The following is a 10,712-nucleotide window of genomic DNA, read 5'->3' on the forward strand; positions in this document are numbered from 1 at the left end:
CAAGAAAAAGCATGAAAGTTTTGAATAGATAGAGGTCTTGTATGCTAGCTTTGAAGGTGCACAAATTAAATTTTCAAATATATATAGGCCGTTTATGCTTACCTTTTTTTCAAAAATCCCAATTCAAGGTGATATAGTCGAGCTAGAAGTTATACCACTCACACACACAACCCTATGATGTTTGGGATTGAACCCACGACCTCTTGGTTAGGGTGCGTCATGAGAGAGAGAGAGAGAGAGAGAGAGAGAGAGAGAGAGAGGGAGGTCTTTTAAACACAATTACTTGTTGTTCATATTTTTAGGTCTTCCACTTGAACAGTGTTCTCTATTTCACTTTCAAAAAAATTGTTCTCTATTTCACTTTCAAAAAAATCGAAGTTTTCTTTGCTTGTACATGGTATTTTAATTCAAGTTGCCTGCTTACCCACCTCTTGTTTTTATTTGCTTACTTTTAATTATGATATTTGAAATTGAAATGTAGTGTGTGCGCGAGAGTTGTTAAACATCATTTTTAATTTGATTTTTTGGTAACCTATCAGCACTCCATTACCACATACACATACACATACACATACTTTTTTTTGTAAAGCTATACACATACACACACACACACACACACACACACACACACACACTCACACATACACAGACATACACATATCTATATATATTGGGTCCACCAAGGCCTATGTGAAGACCGATCTTCATTCTACACTAAGAGTTGAAGTTACAACCTATTTTATCATCGTAGTAGGTCTTTATTCTCTCTCTTTTGAATTCGCCCAGCAAGAAAGCACAGCGATGGAAGGAGCAGCAGCAGCAGCAGGAGGAGGAGGGGTGGCCATGCCTGCGCACCCGCGTACACTCGACGAAATCTTCAAGGACTTCAGGGGACGTCGATCGGGCCTTCTCACAGCCCTCACCCAAGGTATCCGCCATGCCTCTGTGTGCACATGTGTGTGTGTGTGTCTCTCTCTCTCTGTCATGCGTTCTTATCGCGTCCTGTTGTTTTTTGCAGAAGTAGATGAATTCATTCGCCAATGTGATCCAGGTCGGTCCCCTCGTCCTTCTGTATGCATTAGGTTTGGTTTATTGCAGGCATTTCCCTTAGATTTGGCTTTCTTTTGTCTAAATTTTCGCTTGCATGCTGTATGCTGATGCATCGGGAAATGCACATCTTTGCTTTTTGCTTTTTGTTTTCTGCAATTTTCGTTATTATTATTTCACAGTAATTCAGTACTATTTTTTATTTTTTTCCCCCATTTGTCCCTGTTTAAGCGGGAGAAAACCTCTCATTTTTTTGAGAGAGAGAGGAGGGAGGGGGGGAGAGCAGGGGGGGGGTGTGTTGTGCAGGAGCACCAAAACCCTATCTATTTTTTACTTTTTTGTGTGGGCAGGGAGGGAGAACCTCTGCCTTTACGGCTTCCCTGATGAGACATGGGAGGTGAGCCTGCCAGTGGAGGAGGTGCCCTCAGAACTCCCGGAGCCCGTCCTGGGCATCAACTTCTCGCGTGATGGCATGGACCGCCATGATTGGCTCTCATTGGTTGCTGTACACAGTGACGCCTGGCTCCTAGCTGTCGCCTTCTTCTATGCTGCCAGGTTCGACAAGGCTGAAAGGTGAGAGCAAGAATACCACCAAATATGTCATTTTGATTTCAAATTCTCACATGCAATAAGTGGGACTCTTCCATCCATAAAAGCTCACCAAAGCATGGCTCATGTCTTCTAATTGCAGGAGGAAGCTCTTCGGATTGATAAGTGATCTTCCCTCCTTGTATGACGTGGTGATGGAAAAGAAGCCAGTCAAAGGTGCCAACAATAGCATCAAGATGAAACCATCCTCAACAGGAAAAATGGTATGATCTTTTGTACTCATTGTGCACATCATTAGGCACCCATTCATTCTGCATGTAGCTTCGGTTAAGAGCGATTTCAAGAGGATAACAAGATGTTCTGAGAGTGCACATATTGTTATGGAGATGCAGCAGAAGCCAATGCGGCAGCCTCCTCCACCTTCTAAAAAGGATGAAGGGACAGCTGAAGATGATGATGAAGAAGATGAACATGAGAATGCCCTTTGTGGTAAATGTGGTGAGAATTATGCATCAGATGAGTTCTGGATCTGCTGTGATGTCTGTGAACAATGGTTCCATGGCAAGTGTGTAAAGGTGACACCTGCCAAGGCAGAGCTCATGAAGCAATACAAGTGTCCGGCGTGCAATGGCAAGAAAGCACGCATATGATATAGTTTTGAGCATGAAGACCCAATCGGGTCCAAGGACCAAGGTCCACGCATGGTTGGAGCACCCCTTTGCCTTGGGACAAGTCAAACACAAACTACAAGAGAGGGGGAAAATGTTCATGTGAGTGTGCAGAAAGAACCGAAAAGGAAGGTGCGTTCACATGAACACAGTAGTCCTTGGGTGAAACCTAATCCGACCAGAATGTGCTGTTGTGTTTTCTAATTTTTAAGACAGAAAACTATTATATGTATCAATTGAATTCATGCTAATGTACAAAATGCTTACATCAAAGGTGGTCCAGGTATACGGGTGGAGTGCTCTGTCATTAGGTTGGGCTGTTTTGGATACCAAGTATGGTTGCATAGTTGAAGCTGCCCGTGAACATCTTTGACCCATGGACACCTAGTATATTTGCATGTGCACATCATGCACCACTGTTAATTTAGGCTAATAATTGGTGAAATTGCCATCCAATCTCCTTAAGGTTTAGGGTATTTGCAGACAAAATTTTCACCCATCGGATGGGCGGGACCCATGAGGGACAGGCTGGTGGGATGTTCCCTTTTCATGGCAGGAATTATGTTGCAAAGACCCAAAGTTTTATAATGTTTTTTCTGGTCTCAAATTTTTTATAATCATTTGGATTAAAAAAACTAAAACAGTTGATTGCACAGAAAAGCTGGATGTCTTTAAGCTTCTCTTCAAGTAAGGAGCAATTGCTGATCTGTTGGTGGTTGATTCACTAGTCATTTTTTGGCCATGTCCAATCCATCTTCATTATCTCATATCATCAAGTCTCTCTAAAGATGGCTTGTGGAACCTGGTTAGAGAGTGTGCAACTCCTTAATTACCCATATCTTGCCTAGTTTGGCTGTTATTTTCAAGTATAATCTTCCTTGCAGTGTACTCGTGTTGGGATCTAGTAAAACCTATCTTTTTAATGTTTCCAAAGAGTCTTCCCTAGGTGCATGGGCTTTGCATTTTGAATGTATGCATTCCCATTGTATACTACCTCTTATGATGATACTTGCCATGATTTATGATTTATGGTTATAATTGAGACTGCAGCTTCCTTTGCTGTAAATGTTGTGTTTAGTGAATGTGCTTGATGAACGTTTATTCAGATGTCAATAGATGGAATAGTAGGAAACAGTCTGGTTCATGGTATTTGCAGGAATTGTGTCTGTATGTCTCTATGGTCTTCGACAAAAATAATAAGTTTTGTTGAGCAAATAGTTACAGGCCAACAGTCTTGAAATGAGAGGCCAAGGCTGCTAATTAAAGGCTCTAGCAATGTGTATGCTTGAAACCCAAGCTGGAGGAGTGATCTTTTGGTAATTAGTGTTTTGAAATTTGCAACAGTGGCCACAGCATGTGAGACAGCTATACAACAAACATATGATTACTTGCAAAGGCAAGCGGAAGCAGATAATATTGCTTTTAGCTTTCGGAACTTAAAGTTGGCAAATCAAACCTTTACACATGAGCCTCCAGGTTGACTCCATTATATTATCTTCTTTGATAGCCGCTACCAGCTACTCTTGTTGTATAAGTGATAGCTCCTTTGAAGCAAGATAGAGCCAAGTATCAATGGGCAAATTGTCAAGCATGTAAGAGTAAGCTATACTTTTATCACTATTGTACATGTATTCCTCCATTTAAGACCAATTACGAGAGCAATTTATGCAAGAATGCAAGAAGGTTTTTATATCAACGAAAGGAGGACCTCCATGTGCTCCATGCAAAACCAAGTACAAGAGAGGGGCTAACTTGCACAATCTATGCAATACTGATGTGAAGGGAAACCAATACATATTGCATTCATATACAAACAAGAGGGGCCATACTTATATATCTTTCATGTGGTGATAGTTTAAATACAATCACTGCTAGTTGGTACACAAACCAATAAAAGGATTAATCATATTGCTCCCCACAATCATATTGCTCCCCACAATCATATTGCTCACTTACAGCGCTTTGATCTCATGAACGGTACTACAATAAAAATATTGTTCACCCAGCACAACCAAATCTTACAATACTACTCTACATATGATGCTTAGAATGAATGCATGGTTGTTTCCTCCATAAATCAAATATTATATGGTTAAAATTATAGTTCAATCTCATGCATTTATATTTGGAACACTTTTGATAAGAATAGATGCTAGTTTGCTTCTAACATGATGTAACTCATATTAACAAGGTTCTACACTTTTGTTGATAATAATAAGAGTTATTGTCTTCTTCTCGTTGTGTGTTGTAGTTCTTCCAAGATGTGGACTAGCAAACTTTTCATGTGTAGATTAAGAGTAGGGTAGCTTTGGTTTTTGTTTTTGTTTTTGTTTTTTTTGTTTTTGTTTTTTGTTTTTGTGGTTCTTTCGTAACATTTGGTATGAAAGTGAGGTTGTGCCTAGTTGAGCTGGTTGAGAGGTAAAAAAGGAAATATGTAAAAGATAAGTGTTGTAACAAACGATTGTGTGAAGGAGTAAAGGTGGTGGGGAGCAGTCGATCTATGTGGCCAAGCAACGAGACATCAACATAGCCAACACAATGTTTTCTAAGTAGTAGTTGTTAACCACTCTGTAGGTTAACATGGTTGCTCTCACTTTAGTGCTTTGATCTCATGCACATTATTACAATAAAATATTAGTCACCCAACACAACCAAATCTCACAATACTACTCTACATATGATGCAGATCATTGCTAGGTTTATCTTGATAGCCCCTTGTGATTGGCCTACATGCTTGTTTCCTCCATAAATCAAATATTATATGGTTAAAAGCATAGTACAATCTCATGCATTTATATTAGATAGCTCCTTGTGATTTGGCCTAGACTGAGTGCATGCTTGTTTCCTCCATAAATCAAATATTATATGATTAAAATCATAGTTCAATCTCATGCATTTATATTTAGAACAATTTTGATAAGAATAGATGCTAGTCTGCTTCTAGCATGATGTAACTCCTATTAACGAGGTTCTACACGTTTGTTGGTAATAATAGAGTTATTGCCTTCTTCTCTTTGTGTGTCGTAGTTCTTTCAAGATATGGACTAGCAAGCTTTTCGTGTGTAGATTAAGAGTATGGTAGCTTAAATTTTTTTTTTGGGGTTCTTTTGTAAAATTAGTATCCAAGTGAGGTTGTGCCTAGAGTTGGTTGAGAGGTAAGAAAGGAAATATGTAAAAGACAAGTATCGTAACAAATGATAGTGTGAAGAAGTAAAGGTAGTGGCGAGCAACCAATCTATGTGGCCAAGCAACGAGACACCAACACAACTAACACATTGTTTTCTAAGTAGTAGTTGTTAACCACTTTGAAGGTTAACTCGGTTTCACTCGCCCAACGCATCGTAAGGTGCTTTGCTATCTTACTTGCTCGTAAGATGACACTTGAACACATACAGCAGCCTTACGTTGTGCTAAATGCCAAATAAGGAAAGCCTAAAGACTTCATGTACATACTTGCTTAAGACTAGTTATAGAGGCTAGACCATTTTAAAGTTTGGTTTGCCAGGGTGTGACAACTAGTTACTTGTACATAAGTCATTTTTGGCATTAGTTGCTTCTTCTTCTCCCACCTTTGTGATAAAAGAACCATCGCGAAGGCTATCTCTTTTTCTTCCAACTAAGCATAGATAGCTCTTTCTAAGGAGCATTCCGGCGTGACAACGAAGTGAGGACGCGATGGTGGATGAGCCAGTGCACCCACATCTAGAAGTTGCAATCGCGGCTCTAAAGCAAGGCTAAGGTAAGCTCTTGACTTGAACATATTTGGCGACATTACCGGTGTCTTCTATGGTACAAACTATGTGCCTCTTTGAGTGTGCAAGTATATAAAGCTCTCCCCTACAACACTGAAAGGAGCACGAGGATCTCAAACAAGCAACATGTCTTTGGACAGTAGAAGCAAAACCTTGGTTTATAAAGATTTTAATTAAACCTTATTAAAGGCAAAACATGGCACTGCTTCGGAGTAAGCACAGGTGTCAATTGCTAGCAGTTATCTCTCAATAGGGTGGTTCTCCCTTGGGCAACCACATTTGCACAGAAAAATAAGCATCATAGCAACATGACCCAAATTGCCAAATCTCAGATTTGCAATAGAGTGAAACCACGAGATTGGGTAGTACTTTCCTGACACAGTGAGCGCCTAGATTTTGAAGACAAACAATTTAACAGTCTTTCTTTAAAATCCTTCTACTTGAACTAATCCCACCTTAATGAGCATGTCTCTCTCTCATGTTATTGCATTTCATTATTTAGACTCTGTTTTATTAATCATAGAAATTATGTGTTCTATAGGAAAATTAGAAGGTCAAAGGCCTTTAGGGCAATATCATGAATTTTATTAATGGATACCACTTTGGCATGAAGCCAACTAGTTGGTTTTCATGGGTTTAAGAGGCTTATCGAGATTATTAGATCAAAGGCAGTGAAGTGCTTTATCTTATAATTGTAGTGAGATGCTTAAACTTAAGATTGTTTTAAAATGCGTCTTATTAGATAGTCTATAGAGTGAATATTAACTATATGCAAAGATTTTGTAATAGTAGCACCATGACCTTTGGCCACTAGCACCTTCTTACTTTTTGGGAACATTTACAAACACATGCAAATCTTTAGCTGATACAAAACATTCATGGTCCCACTTACACAGGCTCTTTTCCAAGTGACTAACCCCATCTATCATCAATGATGGCAAGGTTTGCATGCATGTAGGGGTGTAGCTCATTTCGCTGATACAAAACATTCATGGTCCCACTTACACAAGCTCTTTCCCAAGTGACTAACCCCATCTGTCATCAATGATGGCAAGGTTTGCATGCATGTAGGGGTGTAGCTCATTTTTTGAAAGTGACTCCCATGTACAAAAGGGTGTCACTCATTCTCAAGAGTTTATTTAAACTCATCCACTATCCCCCATACATACAAGAGAGGGTTAAACTCCCAACCTCTACCTTGGCAAACTTAGAAAGATACACGGGTAGCACCAATATGACTTTTTGGTAGTAGGAAGTTAAGTGAGCTACCCAATCATCCAAGAGCAAACTGGCAATGCCTTCTTCTGCAAGGTCTTTAATTTCATTGTCACAACATGGATCAACAAGGACATTCATTTTCTTTTATATATTAGGTGTTTGGGTTTGAACTATCCAGTCATGTAAGAGCAAACTGACATTGCCTCCTTCTGCAAGGTCTTTAATTTCATTGTCACAACATGGATCAACAAGGACATTCCTTTTCTTTTATATATTAGGTGCTGGGGTTTGAACTAGTGAGATTAACTCTAAAGTGCAACAAAGTGTTCATTTGAAAGAACCAGCACTACAGCTATAAGTGATGATAACAAGGCACCTGATAAGCTAGATTTGTACAGAAACCATACCATCGATGCAAAAAATATAACAGCATTTACCAAATGAAACATCAAAACAAATAATCAGATGTTAGTATGACTGTAATGTCAACATAATTGACCTTGACCAATACTGAATATTGTTCCAGCAAAGCTTGGCGCGAGACCTTAGTGCTCGTTTGCTTTTGAAATAAATAAAGAATTCACAGACGGCAACTAAAACAGTGACATGAAACAGGTGTAAATGAGCAAAATCCAAAAGGCCTGTTACGAGAGCCGCATGTGATAGTGTAGCAGCAAGCAGTTGGTATGCAAAACCTTCTGCGTCCCCCACAACATGTACACAGCGCACACACTCGGAAACTCCCGAGCTTTCTCCTGCTGCTATTGAAAAACTGATGTTCCAAACCCGAATGCGAGAAAATTTCCCAATCAGTCACATTACTCAGAAGGCCATGTTGATCCTCATGATAAGACCGACTTGAAACCACCTTTCCCTGATGCAACATGAAACACGTAACAAATAACACTGCCATTCAGAATACAGATTCGACCTCTGGGACTACAACTTGCCCATCACTTCATTCAGGTTTTTCACAAGAAGCTACATGGTACACAACTTTATGGTTTAGCAATCAAGAACAGTAGTTTATAACAGACAGAAGAGAAAACACCTTTCAGGACAGACTCCAAACCATGGTGCCACACCGAGAATTCATCATGGCCACATGTGATAACTCGCAATTATTCTCCCTTCTTCTGTACACATGGTCTACTCCACTAAGCGAAAGCTTAGGTGTCGTGTGCACCCATTGTACTCGGTGTCCAAGTGCCACAACTACATATCCATACCATAAGTGCAGGTTTTAGGTGACCTTTTGGATTAGAGATATGCACTGACCATTGTTGTGAGCCCAATCGAGAGACCAGTGGCCAGTTGCCATCAAGGTAGGCTAGGGTAAGTCTAAGATGAGTCAAGCAGCAGATCTCTTGCCCCGTCGGGGGAGGATAGCAACGTGGGCAGCCCACAAGGCAGATGTACAGCCAAGCCAAGACATGCAAGAGAACCATCTTGGGGCAGGCCAAGCAGGCAGTTGGCATGTATTTGAGCAGCTTAATTTGGACCCAGGCAGTAAAATTTGGGCCGGACAGGTTTGGGTGCCCACACATTTGCAGATTACTTTAATGAATGATTAAGTAGAGTTGATTCAAGTCCATGACCTGCATAAGGGCAGGTCGAGGAATTTGCAGATTACTTTAATGAATGGCTCATTAGAGTTAGATTCAAGCCCACAACCTGTCTAAGGGCAGGTAGGCCTACTGTTCTGAGCAAGTTCCCGCCTCCGATTAAGGCCATATTCACAAGCCATCGCTCAGCCTAACGAGGAAGAAGTTACTCTTAAGCCAGGTTGGGACCCAATTGGGTGTTACTCTTGACTCTTGCATCTCATAAATTAGAGTTGATTGCACCAAGCCATAAACGCAATGCATGTATGATTAGGAGATACTTTGTCATCAAAAGATATTCAAAACACCACCGGTGAGTTTTGGCTCCTTAATTCAATGCAGAGAATGAGCAGTGTTACCTCCATTATATGTATATATTGCTTTCACTCACGATGGAGTAGAGTATCAAGGCAAATTATGACAAGCTATGGCAGGTTGAGTCCTTAAGGCTTCTTGCCGGAAGACCATGGTGATGATGAAGATGCCCAAAATGCAGCAGTTCACCAGCTAAAGGGGGGAGAGAGAGAGAGAGAGAGGGAGAGAGAGAGGGAAGAGGGGGGGGGGGAGGGTTCACACACTATAGCATGAAAAGTTTGGAAATCCTAATCTCAGCATATACCCCACTTTCTCTATTCATCAACAGTAGGCCACCTCCTTGCTCACAAAGCTAGAAAAAGAAAAGAAAAAACGGCAAAAGGCGAGAGGGCTCCTGATCCACCTACTTGCGAAGGAAGCTCTCCTGCGAGGGCCTGCCCATGCTCACCTGCTGTCAAAAGAAAGAAGGACCAAAATCAGTACACACCTCGCTCTTCACCACAGTTAGAATGAAAGAACCGGGCTGTGGGCAATGTAGCCCGCCCACAGCGCAGCAGGAAGAAGCTCACCTGCGACAATGTAGCCCGCCCAAAGCACAAGGAGAAGGAGAAGAAGAAGCAGAAAACGCGACATGGCGAAAGAGCTACAACGCTGTGCGACTAGCGAGGGGCACGCCCTGCGTTGTTGATGATGATGATGGTGGCCCTGGCGTTGTTGATGAGATGTGGGTCCTTGCCATAGCCAACAAGGCAGAGCGCAGAGGGGGAGAGGAAGAAGGCGAAGGGGGGCGGGGGATGAAAAGTGCGAGAGACAACCCACAGCTGCTCACTGCATGCGGCGCAGTACAGGGCCCAGGTTAGGGTTTGATATGGTGACGAGTCACGACTCTTATGGCCATGGCCATGGCCATTGGCCCATGACTCATGAGGCAGGCAGGCAGGCAGGCACAGGGAGCATTCATTCAATGCCATCATCAATGAATGAATCCATAGAACTTGGAAGAGTAGGTGTTTCTAATCAAGGTCATGTCTTATTGTCTCCTCCTCCTAAGGAATTTATCAACTCTTTCCTTTAAGGCATCAATCCTATGTGAATTGTTGTAGTGAATCATGATACACCGCCTCCGCGAAGACTTCAGATCCCTTCCTCGAGCTCTTTGCCCTTCAGATAAGGGCACCAAAAAAGTTGCCCATCATATGAAAGGCTTCAATCTGAAATTTTGCTACAGGTGCCCTTCCAAATTATAAGGAAAAAATGCTAGTCCAATTTTTGCCCTTCAATGAAATAAAGGGTTTGCCCAGAGGGACTGCATCCCATCATGTGGTTGTAGCTCGTAGGTTTTGAACTTTGAGCTTAACCCTTTCACCCATACTTTGCATATTCACAGCGCAACGTTCACCAGAAACATGCCTCGCCAACTATAGCCAACCAAGAATTCCAGATTGCCACTTAAGAACTCATTCAAGAGGAAATAAGCCAATCCAAAAAAAAAGTGAAGAAAGTGTAATTTTGGAAAAATTCACACCTTTTTCCTTCAAGTTGCCAAATTGGTTAAAGGT

At 41.3% G+C, this 10,712-nt stretch overlaps 2 protein-coding genes across 5 annotated transcripts; one reads left to right on the forward strand and one right to left on the reverse strand.

Annotated features, from left to right (window-relative positions):
* Positions 1-735: 735 nt before the first annotated feature.
* Positions 736-2,537, forward strand: LOC147632579 (PHD finger protein ALFIN-LIKE 1-like). 3 transcript variants are annotated; one of them, XM_086807381.1, is made up of 5 exons: positions 736-928; positions 1,019-1,051; positions 1,398-1,620; positions 1,739-1,859; positions 1,983-2,537. In XM_086807381.1, exons 1-5 carry the CDS (start codon positions 802-804, stop codon positions 2,244-2,246), a joined length of 768 nt encoding a protein of 255 aa, XP_086663507.1. In that variant the 5' UTR covers positions 736-801; the 3' UTR covers positions 2,247-2,537. The 3 variants fall into 3 exon arrangements, with proteins under 3 accessions (XP_086663507.1, XP_086663509.1, XP_086663508.1); XM_086807383.1 differs by having other exon boundaries at positions 737-928; positions 1,992-2,537; XM_086807382.1 differs by having other exon boundaries at positions 741-928; positions 1,989-2,537.
* Positions 2,538-7,645: 5,108 nt separating this feature from the next.
* On the reverse strand, positions 7,646-10,131 carry LOC147632580 (uncharacterized). 2 transcript variants are annotated; one of them, XM_086807386.1, is made up of 3 exons: positions 9,723-10,131; positions 9,561-9,601; positions 7,646-8,108 (listed from the first exon to the last, which is right to left on the reverse strand). In XM_086807386.1, exons 1-3 carry the CDS (start codon positions 9,784-9,786, stop codon positions 7,815-7,817), a joined length of 399 nt encoding a protein of 132 aa, XP_086663512.1. In that variant the 5' UTR covers positions 9,787-10,131; the 3' UTR covers positions 7,646-7,814. The 2 variants fall into 2 exon arrangements, with proteins under 2 accessions (XP_086663512.1, XP_086663510.1); XM_086807384.1 differs by having other exon boundaries at positions 9,561-9,604; positions 9,723-10,128.
* Between the last annotated feature and the right edge of the window lie 581 nt (positions 10,132-10,712).

Source organism: Cibotium barometz, chromosome 13 (genome assembly GCF_041138505.1).
Source record: "Cibotium barometz isolate CiBa-2024 chromosome 13, ASM4113850v1, whole genome shotgun sequence".
NCBI lineage: Eukaryota > Viridiplantae > Streptophyta > Polypodiopsida > Cyatheales > Cibotiaceae > Cibotium > Cibotium barometz.

Excerpts from the sequence above, each read along its gene's own strand:
- LOC147632579 (XM_086807381.1), top strand. The coding sequence starts at position 802 with ATGGAAGGAGCAGCAGCAGCAGCAGGAGGAGGAGGGGTGGCCATGCCT. Across the intron at positions 929-1,018 it reads TCTCACAGCCCTCACCCAAG|AAGTAGATGAATTCATTCGC; the intron begins GTATCCGCCATG and ends TGTTTTTTGCAG. Across the intron at positions 1,621-1,738 it reads AGGTTCGACAAGGCTGAAAG|GAGGAAGCTCTTCGGATTGA; the intron begins GTGAGAGCAAGA and ends TTCTAATTGCAG.
- LOC147632580 (XM_086807384.1), bottom strand. The coding sequence starts at position 9,786 with ATGTCGCGTTTTCTGCTTCTTCTTCTCCTTCTCCTTGTGCTTTGGGCG. Across the intron at positions 9,605-9,722 it reads GGCGGGCTACATTGTCGCAG|CAGGTGAGCATGGGCAGGCC; the intron begins GTGAGCTTCTTC and ends TTCTTTTGACAG. Across the intron at positions 8,109-9,560 it reads CAGGAGAGCTTCCTTCGCAA|GGAAAGGTGGTTTCAAGTCG; the intron begins GTAGGTGGATCA and ends ATGTTGCATCAG.